Below are 22,806 nucleotides of genomic sequence, written 5' to 3'. Positions count from 1 at the left end.
TTTCCGAAGAGGGAAGATGTTACAATTGAAAAACACATATTTATACTTATAATGAGTAGTGTTTAATACAAGATTTCACCATGATGACTGTTCTGACCACATTAAACACACCATTTCTATGAACATTATAAGCCAAGTCCAAAGGCTGAGGAAGATTCCAATTAGAATCTTACTTATGTAAGGCCTACGTACAGAAACTTCCTATGACAGAGAGCCAAGACAGTAACAAAATCAAACATAGTAGTTATTGATTTAAACAAAAGGTGGTCTTTTGAAATCTAACATCACTTCCATAATGTAACACAGTTCTATTTCCCATACTATTGAGAAAGATCCAGTGTTTTTTTGTTTTCTCTAAGCTCTTCCTTGTTATAGTAGCATTCTAGTGCTTGATAGATAAATGATTATTTCCACTACAGAAGTCACTACCAAACAAAATCAACAATACACATTGAAATGCAAAGCTATCAACCATCCACGAGTACTCATGAGTTTTCTATCATAGTTGACTGTGTCCACACACCCTGGGATATAAGAGATGCTTAATGTAATTTCTACCTTCATTTAAAAACAAGACTTTTCAAGTGGTATATTTTAATAGTTCAAATCAAGAGATGTAAAACATGAAATTGATATTGAAATATAATTTGTGGAATGGAAAAAGCTAGTAAGGCTAATTTAGAATGACAACTTCTATAATTAGGGAAAGAAAGAAACATGATTCCTCTACCTTAGCTTCAAATAGTTGATAGAGACACCCAATTTATAACATCTAAATCGTGGTAGTCTTAGAACAAACTGCTTAGAGTCATTGCTATCTTTTTTTGCCAGGACACACTCTACAAGATCTTGCTGAGGCTGACAGAATTGTGATGTTAAAAGTAACATTACCTACTCAGCACTTATTTGCCAAGAAACAGGCCATATACATCCTGCCTAACAGGGGACTGATCATTTCTTTCACCTTCTGACAACCCATTACTTTCATGTCAACAGGGCACAATTTATATTTTTTTAAAAAGGACTTAATTTTGCAGATAATGGTTGTCTGTCCTTGATCACCTATTACATAATCCCCATCACACTCTAGAGACTATCAGTAAAAAACACAGCATGTTGACATCACTGATAATGCCAAAAGGGGGAAGTATACTTTTCTAATGTTCAGTAATGGAACCCAGAAAAAACTGAGTTCTAGTAACTCCTAATAAGTGGAAACTAAGACATTTACCTGGGAAGAGGGTTAAGAGGGGGATGAAAAGGATGGATAGGGAATAGAAGTTAGGAGAAATGGTTCGTCTTGGGATAAAAGACAATTAGACTCAGAGAAGACCTCATAGAGTCTCTGGTTTACCTATTCAGTGCACTAATGTATCTGTTAAAAGATGATTCCCTAAAGTGTGTGTTTGATTAAAATTCACTGTGGAGCCAGACTTCTTTCCCTTTGATAGTAATGTGCCTTGCATTATTTTATTGACTCATAAGGGCTTTTATGCAAGAGGGAAGGTAGAATGTATGGAACCTACATTTAGATTTCTGAGAAAGACTGAAGCATCAAATAATCAACTTATATACTTGGTCTTGGTTATATCTTACAAAATCTCAACCTATGGAAAGGAAGGCTAATAGTAATAGAGCTTTTTTAGTTATCTCAAAACACCAGCTCTCTTAGTACTTGGGAGAGGATAATAAGCATGTTGAAATATGTGGCAGAACATTTCTTGCGGTATTACCCTTTCTCAATCACTTGTCATTAAAGGCACTAGCTATGAAATTACCTCTAAAAACACCATTAAATGGAAAGCTTCCAAATCCACAAGAGAAAGAAACACTTGGAAAATGAAAGACAAGGAAGTGAAAGGCAAATAACCAACTTAAAGGCACAGCCATAGTTAGGTGAAAATAAATTTGATACTATACTTTGGTTTTGCATTTTTGTATTCTTCAGTGTCTGTGTCCTCATCCTCTGAGTACCAATTATCTCCTCTTCCTCCAGCCAAGAGGCCCCTGGCCGCCAACAGTCCTGCAGCATTCCCATAGCCAGTGTATTTCAGGAGGCTATCCACTGCAAAAACAGAATAGAGTTTTAGACAGGAATCCTTGGGTGCTCACCATAATCACCAACCACTCACCAACACAGGGAGGCTGGAGACACATGCCATGGCAGTAAACCTTTAAATTGAGAGGTTTTCAAAGTGGGGTAGTGGTTATACTAAACTACCTACAAATTCTCCTATGTGCTCTGAGGACTAAAAGCTTTTTTTAGGAATTAGAAATTCAAACAAAGCTCTTTTGAACACACTTTGTGGCTGTGACTGCAAGGCTCTTGGTAAGGGCCATGTATTAAGTTTCTGATCTCAAATCTTACTTTTAAAATATCAAAGCCTTTAACAAAATGGTGATAAAATGACAACCTGAAGACAAATGTAGGAAACAAAACATAACACACTATCTTATCCGTGTATGAAAGCCACAGTAAAATCTATATCTGAAATACTATTGTAATTCAGATAACTTACCTCAAAAAAGACAATGCTGGAGAAGATTCAGAGAAGGGCAATTAAAATGAATTTGGATACCTGAAAGGGTCAGTGGGTTGGGAAACAGGTGGGTAAGAAAAAGGGATATTGACAGGTGTGGTGGCTCACACTTGTAATCCCAGCACTTTTGGAGGCTGAGGAGGGAGGATCACTTGAGCCCAGGAGTTACAGACCAGCCTGGGCAACATAGCAAGACCCTGTCTCTACAAAAAATAAAAAATTAGCTGGGCACAGTGGCATGTGCCTATAGTCCCAGCTACTCAGGGGGCTGTGGTGGAAGCATTGCTTGAGCCCGGGAGTTCAAGGTTACAGTGAGCTCTGATTGTGCCAATGTACTCCAGCATGGGTGATAGACCAAGACCCTGTCTCATAAATAATTAAATAAATAAGGAGATATATATATATATATATATATATATATATGATCAGACTGTAAAATCATGAAGGGCATAGACAGGATGAATATTCTAAGATAGAGTTATTTATTAAATTTTCAAATACCTGAACTAGAGGGTATCTCCCTTGACACTGCAAATAGGTGGTTTGGGGATAAATAAAAGGAAGCCCTGCTTTCAAAGAATATAGCAAACTGGTGAAATCTGTGAAAAAGGAAATATAGGCTAATAATATGAATAGATTAAATGAGGTTGAAACTAGTCATTTTCAATCTTAAAAACTATTGGTAACTGTGGTCTCTTTGGTAATAACTCTTGATGAGTGCTGGATACAAGCATATTAGAATTTAATGAGGGAGGGCGGGGCACGGTGGCTCACACCTGTAATCCTAGCACTCTGGGAGGCTGAGGTGGGAGGATTGCTTGAGCTCAGGAGTTGGAGACCAGCCTGAGCAAGAGTAAGACCCCGTCTCTACTAAAAATAAAAAAATTAGCCAAGAGTGGTGGCATGCGCCTATAGTACCAACTATTTAGGAGGCTGAGGCAGGAGAATCACCCGAGTCCAGGAGTTCAAGGTTGCTGTGAGCTAGGCTGATGCCATGGCACGCTACTCAGGGCAACAGAGTGAGACTCTGTCTCAAAAGAAAAAAAAAAAAAAATTTAATGAGGGATCACAGTGGTACAATCTGAAAGCCTTCTGAATAAAATTAATGGGCTCCTTCTTCCTGTCAGTGTCTCCTCAAGATGTGGTGATTTAACTAAACGAGGAAATCCTTAGTAAGGGATTAGGGGAAGAAATGAATGTTCAGTGTATATAGGTATTCTTAATATTCATGGAGATCAGACATGACCTTAATGACATGGTCAGACACAAAGCCACTGAAGAATCATAGATCTAAACCCACACAAAGTAGTTTACAGATAATAGGTGATGCTATCATTCATTGTAAGCATTACTGATAAGGCCTGTTTATTTTTTAACAGATGAAGATGTTCAGTGGTTCCAGAAAAGAAGTGTTCACTGAAATTATAAAAGTCTAAATTGAGATGATATAAATTGTTTAAATGAATAGACTTAAAAACAAAGCAACAATAATCACAACAAAATGGCTAAAGATTAAAATAGCTTAAGAATGCAAAGGTTATGAAAGGCCAAAATAGGTTAAACAGAAGTAAACAGAATACTAAATAACTGCCCCCCCCTTTTTTTTTTGCAGAAAATCTATTGGGGAGCTAGTTAATAGTAAAAATCCCTGACACTTTCATGAAAATAATATTTACTGATCTTTCACCAGAACAGACATTATGTGCCAACTCTGTGACAGTGTAGGTTACAAAGATGATTTAAGACATACTTTGGTTCAACATAGAGAATCTTTTTCCTTCCAGTCAAATACTGTAACGTTAGAAATCCAAACTAGTACCTTCCTCTAATTAGTGTCCTTATTTCCAGTCTTATACCCCTCCATTCCCCTGTTCCACACAACTATCCAAGATGTCTTTGTAATGCAAAAATATGGTTTTATCACCTCTAATGTCTCCCCCTAAAGGCTAAGCTCAAATTCAAAAACAGGTCCTAAAGGGGTCTCCATCTTCAGGCCTCTGCCTTCTTTTCCAATCTCATCTCCTACACTGTGGATTCCTCACACCTTGAACTAGCATCTTTTCTATACACACCAAGGCTATTTCCCATTTCTCTGTCCTATTCTGCGAAGACCTTCTCTGATCTTCTCTACATTCTACAATCATTCCCTCTTCTAGGCTGCCATAGTACCTGGCTCTCTTAGGGCAGCTTACGATAGTGTACTGAAATTATTCCTTTATATGGAGAAATACACAAGACAGTATATTCACCCAACTGAATTTATAGAGAACACAAACGTTTACTCTTCTATGAAACATTTATGGGGACCTGCTATCTATTAGGTATTTTGTTAAGCACTGGGGATCCAAAGATGAATAAGACATGATCTCCAACCTGAAGAAACTCAAGGCTACAATGCAAGTTCAACAAATACAGAGTTATGACACAGTAAATGTCAAAAGTATTAAAGAGAGAGAAGTAAAAATGGCCCAAAGGAGAGAATAATTACTCTGCCTGGGATGGTCTGAGAAGTCTTCACAGAGATGATACTTAAGCTGATCTTCAAGGATAAGTAAAAGCTCACCATGGTAACACAGATGGGGAAGGCATTCCATGCAAAAGGAACAGCATCTACCAAGCCATGGTAACACAGATGGGGAAGGCATTCCATGCAAAAGGAACAGCATCTACCAAGCCATGGAGATATGCCAAGAAATGGTGCAATATAATCAGGCAAGAATAAAGAATTTAGTGTGATTAAGCACAAAGTGTAACATGGGAGTAGATTTAGAATATTTTACAGAGATAAGCCATGGAGGTAAAATTTGGATTTTACCAGGCAGGCAACAGGGAATCACTGAAAGCTTTACACAGAAGAAATGACAAGATTATATTTATATTTTAGAACAATCCCCCTGTTAGCCATGTAGAAGATAAACTGAAGAAAATAAACTGGAAAAGAGAGATCCAACTATTTTAATAGTTTATTAATAGTTTAAGAAAATAATTTTAAGGACCTATACTAAGGTAATGTATGGGAATAGAATGGAGGGAATAAATAAATAAATAAAGGAGATATTTAGGAGGTAAAATCTATATAATGTGGTGATTATTAGTTCTATAGGTAAAGAAGGAATCTAAGAAACTCCTAAGTTTCTGGTTTTAGCAACTAAATAGACAGTGGTGCCTTTCACAGAGAAAGCGGTTGATGGAGAAGGTTGAAGGACAATGGAAATGGAGATAATGCATTTAACTTTAGACCTGAGTTTGAGGTACCTGTGAGAAACTCAGGAAGATGTCCCACAGGCAGGTGGATAAACATGACAGGAGTTCAGAAGAAACGTTGGGGCTGGAGAAACATAGATTTGGGAAACTATTCAGCAAATAGGCTAAAGCAGAAGTGAAGGGAGAGGATGAGATTACTCAGGGAGCAATATAAAGTGAGAATGGGGGCCAGAAGACAACTTTAGGGAACACCAATAATTAAACGTGGTCAAAGATTAGGAGTTAGCAAATGAAACTGAAAAGAAAGAACAGAGCAGTCAAAGGACATCTACGAGTATGTGGTAGCACAGAAACAAAGAGACTGGTCGATAGAGTCAGCAATTATGAGCAATGTGGTAATATAAAGACTAAAAAATAACCATTGCTTTTGAAAATTAGGTAATTGGGACATTACTTCAGTGGAATCTAGCAGGTAGGGAATGGTAGTGGAATGAGTGACTTGCAGCAAGTTGAAGACTGAGTGGGCAGTAAGAATACTGAAAAGAAAAACAGACTGGTCTTTAAAGATGCCAAGATGTGAAGGACAGTGATATGAGTACGTGTATAGGTTGAGGGAAGCACATAGGGAAAGTTAAAAAAAAAAAACAAACCCAAAAATACAGAGGCTGAAAACTGATGGAGTAAGGTGTCTGCAAATACAGGAAGAGAAAAGATCAAAAGAAAAGGGAGGCTGTTGAGCTATCTATTTCTCTGAGACTGAAAAGGAAATGAAAGTAAATTTACAGGTGTGGGGCTATGAACTTAGGGAGTTGAAGCCTAATTCATCTCTGTAATTCAGCCCCTACACCACAATGTGTAGCACATACTGGCAGTTAATATGCTAAATGGTGCGAGAAACCCCATCAAGGCAGTGGATTATTCTAGAAATCACTTTCTTTTGATTAAACAATGTAAGGCCTATCTTTAGGTCCCCTGTGGAAAGTATACAATTTCCACGGAGACAATAAAAGTTTAGTTATGTCAGGGCCCAACAGAACAAGTTGGTGGCATGAGCACAAGTTAACCTGTGGGCCACTGTCAGCTGGGGATGAATTTGAGCCTGGCACAGATGGATATTTAAGACACTTGGATGGTTCTTTCTGTGCCTACTCTTCCATAAAATCTTGCCCTTTGCGTCTTACCTCATTTCAGTTTTCTTTCTTAATGTAGTCTCTGAGTTCCTAACCCAATTTGATTGCTGCTTGCTGTCTCTACTTGGGGGGTCTGACCTTTGAGCCTTGATCAAGATACCTTCACTTTTAAACTTAGCTTTGCACATTCTTAAAAGTTCAGCCACTTTGATAAATTGTTTAAAATTAGTTTCATTTTGATAGTCTACCTCCAAACCCAAATTCCAAAATCTGATGATTTTTAAGTTGGATGTAGACAGCAGACTGATTTTTCTTTTTCTTTTCTTTTCTTTTTTTTTTTTTTTTGAGACAGAGTGCAGAGGTGTCATCATAGCTCACTGCAACCTCAAACTCCTAGCCTTAAGTGATCCTCCTGCCTCAGCCTCCCGAGTAGCTAGGTACTACTGGCACGTGCCACCATGCCTGGCTAATTTTTCCATTTTTTGTAGAGATGGGGTCTTGTTCTTGCTCAGGCTGGTCTTGAATTCCTGAGCTCAAGCAATCCTCCTGCCTCCCTCAGAAGGTTTTAAAGTTGAATTAGTTGACAACATCTAAAACCCAAGAGATTTTATGTAAAAATCGAGTGTTCTATCTTCTCTTGAAAAACCTGGAACATCTGGTAACACCGACCACATGTTCCTTCATAGTAACAATCAGGTGGCACTAAATAAGCAGCCACATTCTCCTTATCTCCACAGTCCCCCTTTCCTGCCCTACCCCAACCCACTATCTCCCCAACAATGAGCTAAGTGTCAGTTTTCATTTATCATCTCACATCTAGTCTACTTGACTTACTTTTATTACCAGCCTAGCTGCTGTAGGCATTTGAGTCTGTGACCCTTGCATAAGAAAGTAAATAATATGAGGGCAGAAACTTTGTTTATCTTATATACTTCTATAATCCCAGAGTCTAGCTCAAAAAATATTTGTTGAATGAATGAATTTTTATTCCAGAAGAATACATCTACTAAACTTATAATCATATCAGAGGGAAAAACACATTATATATAGAATTGTTGCAGGTCAAATTAAAAAAAATATTATTTTCCTGGCTCACACTTGTAATTCTAGCACTCTGGGAGGCTGAGGAAGGAGGATCACTTGCATTCAGGAGTTTGAGATCAGCCTAAGCAAGAGTGAGACCCCCCTCTCTACCAAAAATAGAAAAAAAATAGCTGGGCATGGTGGCGTGTGCATAGTCCCAGCTACTTGGGAGGCTGAGGCAAGAGGATCACTTGAGACTAGGAGTTTGAGGTTGCAGTGAGCTATGGTAATATCACTCAAAAAAAAAAAAAAAATTAGCCAAGTATGGTGGTGAACGCCTATAGTGCCAGGTACTTAGGAGGTTGAGGCAGGAGGATCACTTGAGCCCAAGAGTTTGAGGTTGCAGTGAGCTATGATAATGCCAGTACACTGTAGCCCAGGTGACAGAAAGAGACCCTGTCTCCCCCCACGAAAAGAAAAAAAATTATTTTGCTAATGTAGGTTGGCTTTGAGGTCAAAGTTAAGACTATGAAATTTCAAATATTGGGTCCAAGGGAAACAAGCTAACCATTTGAAATGAAAAAAAAATTAACAAACTCCACTTACAAATGCATATCCATATTTGCTATGACACGTACTCATCAGTAAGGTGATTATATTTAGATATGTAATTACAGAAAAAGTAAACTTTATTTTCCCTTTTTTAAAACTTTTAAAATAGTATATAATAAATATATATTCATTGTAGAAAAATTATAATATAGAGAACTAAAATAAAGAGTCACCAGTAATCTCACTACTCAGAGGAAACAAATGGGTAGTATTTTGCTGTATATTTTGACAAACCTTTTAAAATGAATATACATATGTATGGTTTAGATTTATGTATTTACATATATAATTACACTTTAAAAAACAGCTCATTTCTGATTTCAGAAAAATCAATTCAATTCAGACAATATTTATAAATAGCTATATATAAGGCACTATGCTAACCATTTAATTCCAAGATGCTAAATCAATCTTTTCTCAAAGTCATGAAACAAGTAAATTGTCTAAAAGAACAGATGCTAACTAAACTAGTCTATAATAATAGCTGATGATAATTATTATGAGAGGATGCAAATTTGGGCTCCTATCCTAAACAACTGCATGGCCTTGGACAAGTTACTGAAAGGCTCTCAAGTACCAGGTTACTGCATTTATAAAACTGAACTAATATTTACCTTAGAGAGTCTTTATGAGAATTAAATGAGATTATGCATAGAATGTCAGATACATGATACCTCTCAATTCATAATAGCTATGTTTATTATCATTATGATAGTCAGAACTAAATACAATCCTAAGACAGAATTAAAGTTTAAGAATACAACTGACTTAAGATTTGCAAAAGTGAGTGAACTTTTCCATCTCCAAATTAACTGTATCACAAAACTGGAGTTCTTTTAAAAAGTGGAATATAAAATGTGCTTAGATGGGATTTTATACCAGTACATTTGTAAAGTAGGAAAAGAAGAAAGAAGTAGATGAGAATATCTGAATAATTTAGTCAAATTTCCTTGTTTGGAGAACTTGTCTTTTGCAGAGTAAACAATCCATACAATTTTAGAGAATACTTTCAATTGCTGGATCTATCTCAGTAGACAATCACTTTGTATATACTTACAGAGTAGTATTTATTACAAAATGTATTATTATAAGACATTGCAGTATAGTTATTTTTAAATTTCTCTTTACCACTATTTTACCCTTATCTCAAGCATATTATGCATTTTTACTTCTAATTCCAAGAGGAATTAAACAGAGGAACTAAACCAGGCTTGTGCCTCATTATTAAAACAGTAGCCCCCGAGTTACTGAAGCAGAGTTTTCATAATGGCTCTAGGTCTTGCCCCTCAAGACTAGTCTAGGTTAAGGATACAAAGGAAACATTTAAATGTGAGTGTGTTTGGCAATATATCTATTTCTGTATGTCTCAATGAAGTATATAAAAATGCTTTTAAATTATTAATTTTTATTATCTCCTCAGCTTTTCTAATAGAACAGATGTAAAATCTGGAAGGAGTGTAATGAGATGGCCACTACTAACTAAATTTCTACAATTCCCTCTGGAAGATAAAAGCAGAGGGCAAAGAGAGTTTAACCTACCTCTCTCTTTGCAAAGAACAAAAAGGAATTCAGCAGCAATTTGCTTGACTCCAAGGTCAACATGTGTCATGAGGCGCACCAGCTTATTTCTCACAGTTGAGCCAACTTCAGGTCGATTTGTCACATCCCTCAACGGTGGTAAAACCTGATGGCACAAATGCAAAAACCATCATCAGTTGAGGGTACTACAGTAAGTGAGGATGGTACAATGCAACTGGCCAGTTTTTTAATGTCTATTGGGATTAGTTTTGTAAGAGTGGAAAAAAATTTTTTAAATAAATAAAGGTTAGCTTCCAAATAAAATAAAATTAAACAAAACCAGACGACGACAAAAAACAGACCTAAAATAGTTTCATGCTTGTAATGAGGTTTCATTTGAACAGAAATATCTCTTCACTGTACCACCACGCTATACTCAAATGCATTTCTGAGTTTTCATTCATCTCAGTACCTGGAATGCCTCAATTTGCCTGTATCAAATATGTTTTAAATTCTGGGTCAAGTTTCTCTTTCTTCCACGAAGACTTCCTTAATACTGAGTCATACTGATTTTTGTCTTCTCTTAAGTTCTGTAACCTTTTCCGTATAGGTTGAATATCCCTTATCCAAAATGCCTGGGACCAGAAGTGCTTTGGATTTCAGATTTTTTTTTTTTAATTCTGGAATAATTGCATTATATATACTTACCAGTTGAGCATCCCTAACCTAAGAATCTGAAATTTGAAATGCTCCAAAATGAGCATTTCCTTTGAGTGTCATGTCAGTGCTCAAAAAGTTTCAGATTTTGGATCATTTTGATTTCAGATTTTTGGATTAGGGATACTCAACCTGTATTTACTAAAACAAAACAAAACAAACAAACAAAAAAAACCTGTACTGATGTTTTCTAATTTTTTAATTTTATAATAAAAAGTATATTAATTATTGAGCACTTTCTGTGTGCTATTTGCTATAATAGATGGTATATATACATTATTCATAATCGTCACAGTAACCCTGCAAAGGAGGTAGTAACATCACACTTGATCCCTGTTTCATAGACTGATCCTCAGAGGGCTTGTGGAACTTGCTTAGTTTGTTCATTTGATCACTCACCCATCCATCAACCCAGACACCTCGCTCCTGGTTCTCCTATCTCACTGGTTGCTTTATCTCAGTCTCTTTTGTCAATTCTCTTTTCTCTTTCTATCTTGTAATTGTTGGGATATTCAAGGATTAAGATCTTGGGCAACTTTTCTTCATTATTTTCACCCACTCTATTTGTGATCTCATCTAGTTTTATGACTTTTTATAGTCTCTGCAACCTGATGACTCCCTAAATTATATCTCTACGTTGATTTCTTCTCTGATCTCCAGACTTTTTTTTTTTTTTTTAAATCACTGAAATGTGTTATAGGATTTTACAAAGGGCTATGGAAAGTAGTAGCTTAAAATAAGGCCAGAAATTATATTAAAATGTACTCACTTTCATTTTTTTGGATTATGATTATTACCTACGATGCATTTATCTAGAGAATATTCAACATAATACAATATTAAATATGTTGCCGCCACCTTACTTACAGACTGATTACAGAGCAAATTAAAGTGTCATGAAGCCATCCTGCTAATCCTCAGGCTAGTGCTTTTCAGACTGCAATGCACATTCCAAATAGCTGTGGATTTTGTTAAAATGCAGGTTCTGATTCAGTAAGTCTTAGTGGGACCCATGATTCTGCTTTTTTTAAATCCTCTTAAATTTGTATGTATACAATATTGTTACCTATAGGTACAAGGTTGTATGGCAGATCTCTAGAACTTAGTCATTTTATATCACTGAAATTTTATACCCATTGAATAGTAACTCCCCATCCTCCCTCCAGCCCCTGGTAAATGCTATTCTATTCTATGCTTCTGACCTCCAGACTTTTAGAGACCTCTCAAATTTAGCAAGTCCTAAACAGAACTCTTAATGTTCCCACCAAACCTGCTCTTCCTGCAGTTTTCCATCTCTTTAAATGGTAAGTCCATTCTTCCACCTGCTTTACTGCAAAAACCTTGGAAACATCCTTGACATCTTTCTTTCATACCCCACATCCACCTATCAGCAAATTATGTCATCTCTACCTTTGTAATATGCTCATAATCCAACCACTTCTTATCACCTCCTTCAGTATTACCAAGTCCAAGCTATCAATATTTCTTATCTGTACTAATATCACAGCCTCTTAAGTGGTCCCTGCTTCCATCTTGGTCACTCTATGATTTACTCTCTACATAGCAGCTAGGATGGTCCTTTGAAAGTCAGATCCTGTCATTCCTCTCCTCAAAATCCTCCAGTTCCCATGGCTTCTCATCTCACTCAGAGTAAAAGGCAAGGTCCTTACAATAACTCCCTTACAGCTGCAGTTCCCAACCCCCAGGCCATGGATCAGTATCAGTACATGGCCTGTTAGGAACTGGGCCACACAGCAGGAGGTAAGTGGCCAGCAAAGGTTCATCTGTGTTTACAACCCCTCCCCATGGCTCACATCACCATCTGAGCTCTGCCTCCTGTCAGATCAGCCAGGGCATTAGATTCTCAAAGGAGCATGAACCCTACTGTAAACTGCCCATGAAAGGGATTTAGGTTCAGGCTCCTTACGAAAATCTAATGCCTAATGATCTGAGGCGGAACTGAGGTAGTGATGCTAGTGCTGGGAAGTGGCTGCAAACACAGATTTATCATTAGCAGAGAGGTTTGCAATAAATGTAATGCGTGTGAATCATCATCCCGAAACCAAGCTGCATCCTCCTACCCGCCAACCCTGTCCGTGGAAAAATTATCTTCCATGAAACCATCTCTGGTACTAAAAACTCTGGGGACCGATGCCTTACAGTGTTCCACATAATCTGGCTTTCTGCTACTTCCCTGACTTCATTTCTACTATTTTCTTTGCTTATGCTGTTCCAGCCACACAGACCTCCATGGAATTCCCTAAACATGCCAAGCACTTTCCTGCCTCAGGTCTTTTGCATTTGCTTTTTTCTCTACCCAGAAACTCTTTTTCTAGAAACCTGCATGGCTCTCTCCCTTACTTCCTTCAGTCTCTATTCAAATGTCACTTATAGGAGACATTCCCTAAGTACCCTATATCACTAACCTTTAGCATTCTCTTTTTTACCACCCCCACATCTCCTTACTCTGCTATAATCTTCCTCATAGTCCTTATCACCACCTGACACAGTATATATTTACATTTTACTGTCTGCCTTCTTCCACAAAAGTTAGTTCCACTGGGCAGGAATTTCTTTGTTTTGTTTACTGCTCTCTTCCCAGTGTCTGGCATATTATAGGTGTTCACTAAATATTCACTGATTGACGGAAAAGTGAATTAATTCAAGTAACTTTTATTAAGTGCCTTCTATAAGCTAGGTACTGTGCCAGGAAATGAGGATAGATACAAAGTCAAATAGTAATTTATTGTGTCCCTATTATATGCCAGACCCTTTATGTATGTATTATTTTATCTAATTAATTCAACTGACTTCTTTCCTTTCCTCTCTCTCTATATTGAGTGCCAACCATGTAACAGGAAGTATTGGAGGCACTGGAGATAGATAAAAATGGAAACTAAATCTCAGAAAATTGAGTCATCTACCCAAAGTATTTACAGCATCCACATTTCAGGATCTCTGGCTGGGTAGAGCACAATACTAGGCACAAAGCAATGCACAATAAATCCTTATTATTTGTCTGAGCCAACCATACTGAGTTTATTTTCCATTTCTAAAAGAATGAGACATGTAACAAGAAATTTCATGTATTATTTGTCTATAGTACCCAGAGCACAGAATCTATTAACAAAGGTTATCATGTAAAAATTTTGTAAGCTATGTTTCAGGTTCCTTAAGTTTTTAATCAAATTTTGGTGTTATTGTATATACCACTCCCTGACAAACTGCATCTGTAGATCCTCCCAAATACGACCCTCCAATAAATTTTTTCTTTGATAAAAATTGTCCTTTCTCTTTCAAATGCACCAAATACTCATTGCTTCTATAAGCCTCTCCAGACTAATATAACCTGGATCAGTAATTTCTACCATCTGTTTTCTTTTCTACCTGCTCAAATACAGAATACTTAAGACCAATTCACTACAGGGCCAATAATCTAATAACCATGGTTCCGTTTACACTATTATCAAAGTTAATCATCTGTTACTTTAAGTATCGCCTTTCTTGATCATCACAGTCTACAATGCATTCACCTCAGAAGTTGATTTCTGTATTATGCCTTGTATCTTTAGTTATCTTTTTACCTGTCATGTTTTTTCTCCTTACCTATACTGTCGTGTTTCTTGAAGACAGAGAATGGGTCTCATACTTTGTTATATCTACACAATACGAGGCCCAAGGCCCTCATATAAAGAAGCTCTTTAACAAGTAGGTTTTTTGGCCATCCTGGTTAGAGATGGCAAAATCTAAACAGTTTAGTTGAATCTGGATCCCCTATGTTACAAAGTATTTTCCTTTATTATTCTTTACCAAGTCCTCCTAGTCAAGGGAGAATGTCTTAAAATAATCAAATGTGAAAATAACCTTAATTAATTAATCAGTCTTGCTTAAATGATTACTCATGCTTTTATGGTATCTCTCTCTTCTTTCAATGGACATAAATTCCTCAAAGATAAGAGTCCCTACTTTCTAATCTCTCCTTATTAGCGCTATTGGTGTATTTTTTTTGAGGCAGAGTCTCACTCTGTTGCCTAGGCTAGACTGCCGTGGCATCAGCCTAGCTCACAGCAACCTCAAATTCCTGGGCTCAAGTGATCCTCCTGCCTCAGCCTCTAGGGTAGCTGGGACTACAGGCACACACCACCATGCCCGGCTAATTTTTTCTATTTTTAATTGTTTGGCTAATTTCTTTTTATTTTTAGTAGAGACGTGGTCTCACTCTTGCTCAGGCTGGTCTCGAACTCCTGAGTTCAAGCAATCCTCCCGCCTCGGCCTCCCAGAGTGCCAGGATTATAGGCGTGAGCCACCATGCCCAGCCACTATTGGTGTATTCTATACATAATAAGGTACTTACTAAATCTTCATCATAAATATAAAGGGGAAAAATGAATTTGGTTCATTTATTTGGGTAAATTCTATATGGTGATAAATGAACAACAGGATGAATAGTGGTATCAGTGTATTGAAACATGGAAAAAGCAGGAAGAAATAGGTCAGGGGGATAGAAATCAAGATATTAGTTTGAGGTATGTTAAACTTAAGATCCTATTACACGGCCGGGCGCGGTGGCTCACGCCTGTAATCCTAGCACTCTGGGAGGCCGAGGTGGGCGGATCATTTGAGCTCAGGAGTTCGAGACCAGCCTGAGTAAGAGCGAGACCCCACCTCTACTAAAAATAGAAAGAAATTATATGGACAGCTAAAAATATATATAGAAAAAATTAGCCGGGCATGGTGGCGCATGCCTGTAGTCCCAGCTACTCGGGAGGCTGAGGCAGAAGGATCGCTTGAGCTCAGGAGTTTGAGGTTGCTGTGAGCTAGGCTAACGCCACGGCACTCACTCTAGCCTGGGCAACAGAGTGAGACTCTGTCTCAAAAAAAAAAAAAAAAAAAAGATCCTATTACACATCCAGGGGAAGGGGATGAGTAGGCAGTTCATTATATAAGTCAGGTGTTTAGGTGACAGGCCAGGCCTGGAGATATAAATTTGAAAGTCATCAGAATATAGATGGTTTTCAAAACTATGACCCCTGAATGAGATCACCAGGGAGTGGAGATAGAGACCAACAATGCCTTGGGGGACTCACACATTTATGGTGTGGAAGAGAAAGAAAATGGACCAAGCAAAAGTTCTCTGTTATGTCCTAGAAACCAAGTGAAGAAAGTGTTTCAAGGAGTAGGGAATACTTATATCAAATGCTATTCGAGGAATTAAAAAAAGGAGATGTGAGAATGATTAGCTTTGGCAATACAGAGTTGATAACTTTGATAAACACCTTTGCAGTGGGGTGGAAAGCATGAATGCCTCATTATAAGAGGCTCAGGAGAGAGTCCAAGATTAGAAAGGGCCAGGCACAGTGGCTCACACCTATAATCCCAGCACTTTGGGAGGCCAAGGTGGGAGGATTGCTTGAGGCCAGGAGTTCGAGACCAGCCCGGCAACATTGTAAGACCTTGTCTTTACAAAATGTAAAGAAAATTAGCTAAGCAAGATGGTGCGTGCCTGTAGTCCCACCTACTCAAGAAGCTGAGATGGGAGAATCACTTAAGCCCTGGCATTCAAGGCTGTAATGAGCTATGATTATGCCACTGCATTCCAGCCTGGGTGACAGAGTGAGACCCTATCTCATTAAAAAAATTTAAAAAAAGTAAAAAGAATAGACTATAGAAAATTCTTCTGAGGCACAATGCATGAAGAGGAGCAGAAAAATGGAAGGCAGCTTGAGAAATGGGATTAAGGGAAAGTTTTGTTTGTTTTTAAAATAGAAGATATGTTTGGGTGCTGACAGAAATAATCCAGTACATTAGAAAAGATGAGTAGTAATGAATACTCATATGTACCCCATAGATATGTAAAAATATGTGTCAATAAAAAATATTAAAAGTGATTAATATTAGGAGAGAGAGGGGAAATAAAGCCGGGCAAAGTTCATAAAAAGGTGAGAGGAAAAGGGATCCAGGACAAAGGCTGGCCATAGAAGTGGGATAATTCATCCATGTGATAGAGGGGGACACAAAGGATACGGCAGTACAGATGCAGATGATAGATGCTGTGGTGGAAAGATAAAAAATTTTTTCTTGATTTCTTGATGAAATAGAAAACGAGGTCAACAAATAGGAGTGAGAAGAGGGAAGTAAGCACTGGAAGTCTGAAGAAAAAGGAGGTATATAATAGTCATCTTGGAGTGTACTAGGGAACTACTTGGGGTTGGTGGTCTTAAATTTAATATAAACTAGTCAATATGGTTGTGTTCATTTCTCTTACCATGTTCTAGTGTCCAGTGGAGGCCCAGCATAGGCAGAAGGCTGGATTTAACAAGTTTGTGGGGTTCTGCCACATGAGTATGACTGAGGGAGGGCATGAGGTGCTAAAGATGCAATTATAATAATGAACCACAGGTGGAATCCAGCCCAGGTAAGGAGAGAAGACAAGACAGTGAAAAGAATAGTGAAAAAAATGATAGACTAGCAATCCTCATGAAGATGAAAGGATGTTGGATTGAGGGTACTAAGAGAAGGTGCTTGAAATTGAGATTTTAGAGGTCAGTTTCAGTTACCATTATCGTCAAAGTCTTAAAGATATAACCTAAAAGTTTAAAAATCATCTTAGATTATGTTTTCTTTCTTTCTCAACCTATGTCCCAATCTATCAGCAAGTTCTGTGAGCTCTACTTCTAAAACATATCCCAAGGTATCAACTTTACCCACTCCCATCCTCCTTCAAGCCTTCATCATCATTTCTCTTCTGGGCTAGTATCTTCACATCCACTGTGGTCCATTATAGTCTATACTACAAATAGTAGCCAGAGTATCTTTAAATATAAATGACGTCACATCACTTCCCTTTCAAAACTCTCCCATGTCTTCTCGTCTTACTTAGGAGAGAATCAAAAGTCCTATACAACCTCATGTATCTGGCTCTTGTTACCTCTCTTACTTCATCTACTGCTTTCCCCCTTGTGTACTGTTAGTTTGTCATAATGGCCTTCTTGCTTTTCCTTTTTCAATATATATATATTTTAAATTTTAGAGTATTATGGGGGTACAAATGTTTAGGTTACATATATTGTCTTTGTCCTGCTGGAGTCAGAGCTACAAGCATGTCCATCCCCCAGACAGTACACATCACACCCACTAGGTGTGAATATGCCTATCCCCACCTCCCCCCGCCACCTGATGAATGTTACTACCATATGTGCACATAAGTGTTGATCAATTAATACCAATTTGATGGTGAGTATATGTGGTGCTTGTTTTTCCATAATTGTGATACTTCACTTAGTAGAATGGCCTCCAGCTCTAACCAGGATAATACAAGAGGTGCTAGATCACCATTGTTTTTTGTGGCTGAGTAGAACTCCATGGTATACGTATACCATATTTTATTAATCCACTCATGTATTGATGGGCACTTGGGTTTTTTCCACATCTTTGCAACTATGAATTGTGCTGCTATAAACAATTCGAGTGCAGATGTCTTTTTTATAGAATGTCTTTTTTTCCTTTGGGTACATGCCCAGTAATGGATTGCTGGATTAAATGGTAGTTCTGCTTGTAACTCTTTGAGGTATCTTCATATTACTTTCCACAGAGGTTGTACTAGTTTGCAGTCCCACCAGCAGTGTGTGAGTGTTCCTATCTCTCTGCATCCACGCCAGCATTTATTGTTTTGGGACTTTTTAATAAAAGCTTCTTGCTTTTTCTTAAGCACACCAAAGCATCTTCTCATCTCAGGGATTTTGAACTTGTCCTCTCTGGTATATTCTTCTTCCAGATATTCTCAGAGATACTCTTCTTACTTCTCTGGCTTCCTGTCCAAACATCATCTCCTCAGAGAGGCCCTCCCTTATCCCCTTTAAGTCTCTCCTTTCTCTTCCTCTGCTTTATCGTTCTTCAGAACACTTATCACTACCTGTCATTATATATTATTTATTTTTGTCTCCCCTCTATAAGGTAAATTTCACAAGGGCAAAGACTTTATCTGTGGTTCAATGTTCAGAACACAGCACATAGTAGATCTCAATAAACATTTGCTGAATAAAGGAATGAATGACTCAAAAAATACATTTTTTGATTAGGAAAATTTCAAAGATTAAAACTTAACTTTTCGGAGTTTCTGATTTTTGAAAGAAAACCATTATGAAAAAATTCAATCCATTAATTCTGTTACTAGAATTAAAAAAAACACACATAAGATTAACTCTGAGATGTAATATGCATAAACAGTTACCTGATCTTTGAGAAATTTTCTGATGTTTCGATGGGCTCGGGAACATTCTGTTAATAAGCTGAGAACTGGTGTTAGACCCTCTCTATAGCTGCTTCCCTGTAAAGAAAACCATACATGCTACATTAGTTTAGTTTCTAAAAGTATTACTTTCCTCCACATTACTGAGCATATTAATATCTTTTTTTTGGGGGGGGAGGCATGTTACCAAATGTTATGAAGTATTTTAATAATTATTTCCCCAGCAATATTTCCATTTTATCAGTTATCTTCATGCTTACTAATGCTTATTTTTGTCCTTCCTGGACTTTCCTACATTTTCTAAGGTTCCCACTGACTTAGCCAATGGGCTTAAATGAGGCAAAGATTTGGTGATCCATGTCTGCTACCTTTAATATAGTTACCTGACAAAGTGACTGACAGACCAGAGAAAATAAACAGCTTACAACAAATGGAAAATTGAAAATATCTTTTTTGGGGGGAAGATGTCTTTTAGGTATTATGAAAAGTATCAAGTTTTAGGGGAGATAATTTTTACTTCTAAGACTTCAAAATACGTCCATGGAACAGTAATTAATTTTTCCTTTGCTGTCAGGCACTAGCCACAATTTTGGCGTTGCATGAACACAATTTTCAGCATTAAACAAATAAATTTACCAAGTTTCAGGAATTTATCATATATTGCAATAAAATGCTTCCCAAAGTACAATTATGCAACATGTCAGCTATAAAAAAAGGCTAGATTTAAAAATTATGCTCAGTGGTATGTGTTTGTATGTATGGCACATTTACATTCTTTGAAAGCATCTTCCCAAGGCTTCCATTTTATCAGCCTTACCTTGTCTATTCTCTTCTCCATAAAATTGAGTAAAACATGAATGGCCTCCATATTCATACCATTGTATACCATGGTATTGTTTTTCAAAACTGTTTCTTTTTCAGCTGTTTTATCACTGGGTAGTTCATCTAGAGTCGTTGCCTCTTGGGCTGTTTCTTCATGGGTTAATGGACAAATTAGAACATCCAAACAAGAGACCGGAACATTGCTTAAAAGGTTGACTGCATTGCTGAAAAGCAATTTAAAGATACAATATTTTAATTTGATTGAATAGTCCTTTAAAATGCAAACATAATAAGAAGTTCAGAAGTGACTTTTAGGAGTCAATTAAAATTTTTCTTTTTCAAAATGACCCATTAATATTACTTGGCACTTCCTAAGAGAAAATAAAGAATTGCTTCAAATAACACATATGACAAATTATAAAAAACATGTTAAATGGACAGACATAATCACATGATGTCATGTCACTTTCTGACATGCTAAAATAGGAATTAGTGAGCTTTAATGCTAGCTCTTTAATTTTATTATGACAACAATGTTAGCTTTGCATTTTTTCTCCTGGGGTCTTAAATCCTTTTGTGGATCCACTGGTGTTTTATTATTCCTTAGATTACAATATAAAGCATTTGAGAAGCACTGCATATAAGCAGCTTATCACAGAGGCAACAACATTAAAACCAAATATTGTAGGATTAAGTTTTGCTTTTTCTAGATGTAGAAAATACAATTTTGAATCATCCCATTTTTTCTAAGACATTTGCAGGAAAAGGGAAATGGAGCTTTTTTTCTCTCTCTCATTAAATCTTTTAAAATGAAGTCAACATAGCTATTTCTAATCTCCATTTCCTAGGCCTTTCTACTATGTATTAATGAAGACGTAAGCCTGGGATGCACACCAGTAGGGGGAACCCAAACCTTGTATTTTTGGCATTCCCTAAAAACCTTATTTTTTTGTTCAGTGCACAAAAGATTAAAGTGACACTAACAATTTAAAAATTAGACACATTCTCAATGAAAATATTTTCCTCCATGCATTATTTCATATTCTTTCATCTAAAAGAAGAGGCAGTGTTCTATGCTAACTGGATCTTACACGCTTGTGCCTCAGAATTTCCTGATAAACAACAATGGAAAGACAGGCATTACAGTTCCTAGTGATAGAGATGCAAATCTAAAAATAACCACATCCTAACTAAAAATAAACTCTTGCAAGTGCAATTTAAAAGTCTAACCACTTGGAAACCAAATTCAGGGCTTAATCCATCTAATGCTATCTTAATTTAGGCCACAGTAGTTCCTTTTAATTTAGATTATAGTGACACCCTAAAAAATACAGCAAAAGAAACAGAAAAACAAAAAATAAAATACAAAGATTTTTCTCTCCTTTACCCTAAAGTGTGGCTCCATTTGCCCAAGAATGAATATTTCCTTTCTTTCTTTTTATATTATTGAAAAATAAAAATTAGTAGGAATTAATTTAAAAGTTAGGCAATGAAGAACAATAAGTGGTAATATATAGGGCATCAAAAAAATATGAACCAAGAGCAAAAAATAACAAGTCTTATGAATAGTTCCTAGTAAAATAAAAGTTATTTGGTTGTCTTCACTAAAACAAGATAACTACTATTAAACCAACTCTCAAAAGTAGCTGAAACAGAATGCTTTTCCCACAAACTTTCTGTTTAAAATTTTTGCAAACATCTGTAGCTTCTTATCTATAGTTCAAAATGTTTCGCTTCTGTCTTAAGCATTTGGAAATTGTTAAATACCATAGTTTCCCTGGGGATAAAAGAGGAAAAAAAAAAGAATTACTTTAGAATTACTTTCTAAAACTGTACAAGCCATTGTAAAGTGTTAGATTTTTTTCCTAAACATAAGGCAATAGGTTCAGAAGTCCATCAATAGTATGATTCTCTGAATCTACCACAGAGACAAGACTGAAAAGTTTTAAGATGGGTCATTTCATTACAAAGGAATGTTTCCCCTTCACATTCATTTAATATAAGCAGTTTCCAGGAATTCAGTAAATTTAAGAAACTAAATGCAGAGTTTGATTCAACAAATATTTGGAGGTTTTAGGCTTTTCAAGAAAAGTTCCCATTTTCTCATTTCTTATTAAACAACTGGGCTCCCAAACAACTACAAAATTAATTTTCTGGCTCACTGTGTTTGAACTATTCTTTTTAAGTAAGGAAGGCCAGCTTTTTGAGCTCTGTCACTTCTCTGACAGTTTTATTTGTGGTGGAAGAGTGTATGAAATTCTCCAGCTACCAGGAAGTCAGTGACTATGCACAGATCTGCACAATGGTGTTTGCATTCCTACTCCAGGGGGTAGAAATACTGTGTATATTACTCTCCCCTTTTCAGCTTCCTAGAGATCATTAATCACTGGGACATGACATCCTCCCACTCATGCTCCCAGTCCCCTCCTGATATGCAGATTCAAAAGCAGGGCCTATTTAGAGCTTCTTTAATGCCCTGATGAAAGCCTTGTTAGTTGTACGAGAGGGAAGGCAATCTTAAATACAATCCTCTATCAACTGCTGGACTAAACATAATTTAATAACAAATGACACTGACAAGTATGATAATGGCACATGTAGATCTATAGCTATTAACAAATCTTCCTGGTCAGATGTGTCTTCTTTACATTTGGAGCTCACATATCTTTTTTCAAGGCTAGAAAGTCTATTTAAATGAACCTTAAGATCTCCAAAAGATTTTCCTTCTGCCCTCTTTGTATATTTTTTAAAATATCTTTTCTTTTGTGGTAAGAGCACTTAATATAAGTTCTATCCCCTTAGCAAATTTTAAGTATACAATATAGTATTACTAACTATAGGCTCTATGTTGATCCCGTATCCTTTGACCAACACCTCCCCAACTGCCCCTCCCTCCAGCCCCAGATAATCACTCTTCTACTATCTGGTTCTATGGGATTCACTATTTTAGATTCCTCATGGCTGGGCACGGTGGCTCATACCTGTAATCCTA

At 36.9% G+C, this 22,806-nt stretch overlaps 1 protein-coding gene across 13 annotated transcripts in view; it reads right to left on the bottom strand.

Moving 5' to 3' along the window:
• The window catches only part of RIC8B (RIC8 guanine nucleotide exchange factor B), a 108,488-nt gene that overhangs the window by 26,537 nt on the left and 59,145 nt on the right, over positions 1-22,806 (bottom strand). For all 13 annotated transcript variants that reach the window (XR_011235764.1, XR_011235765.1, XR_011235763.1 and 10 more), the window contains 4 exons: positions 19,810-20,038; positions 18,975-19,070; positions 10,049-10,193; positions 1,921-2,065 (listed from right to left, as the gene is read on the bottom strand). Coding sequence is in view for 9 of the 13 variants with exons in the window: in XM_069491365.1 (XP_069347466.1) it covers positions 1,921-2,065; positions 10,049-10,193; positions 18,975-19,070; positions 19,810-20,038 (615 nt within the window). In the remaining 4 variants the exon portion in view is untranslated. The remainder of the gene's footprint in view (positions 1-1,920; positions 2,066-10,048; positions 10,194-18,974; positions 19,071-19,809; positions 20,039-22,806) is intronic.

Source organism: Eulemur rufifrons, chromosome 16, assembly GCF_041146395.1.
Source record: "Eulemur rufifrons isolate Redbay chromosome 16, OSU_ERuf_1, whole genome shotgun sequence".
Taxonomy (NCBI): Eukaryota; Metazoa; Chordata; class Mammalia; order Primates; family Lemuridae; genus Eulemur; species Eulemur rufifrons.
Note: the sequence above shows the minus strand (reverse complement) of the source record. Positions and strands in the feature narration are given on the sequence as shown.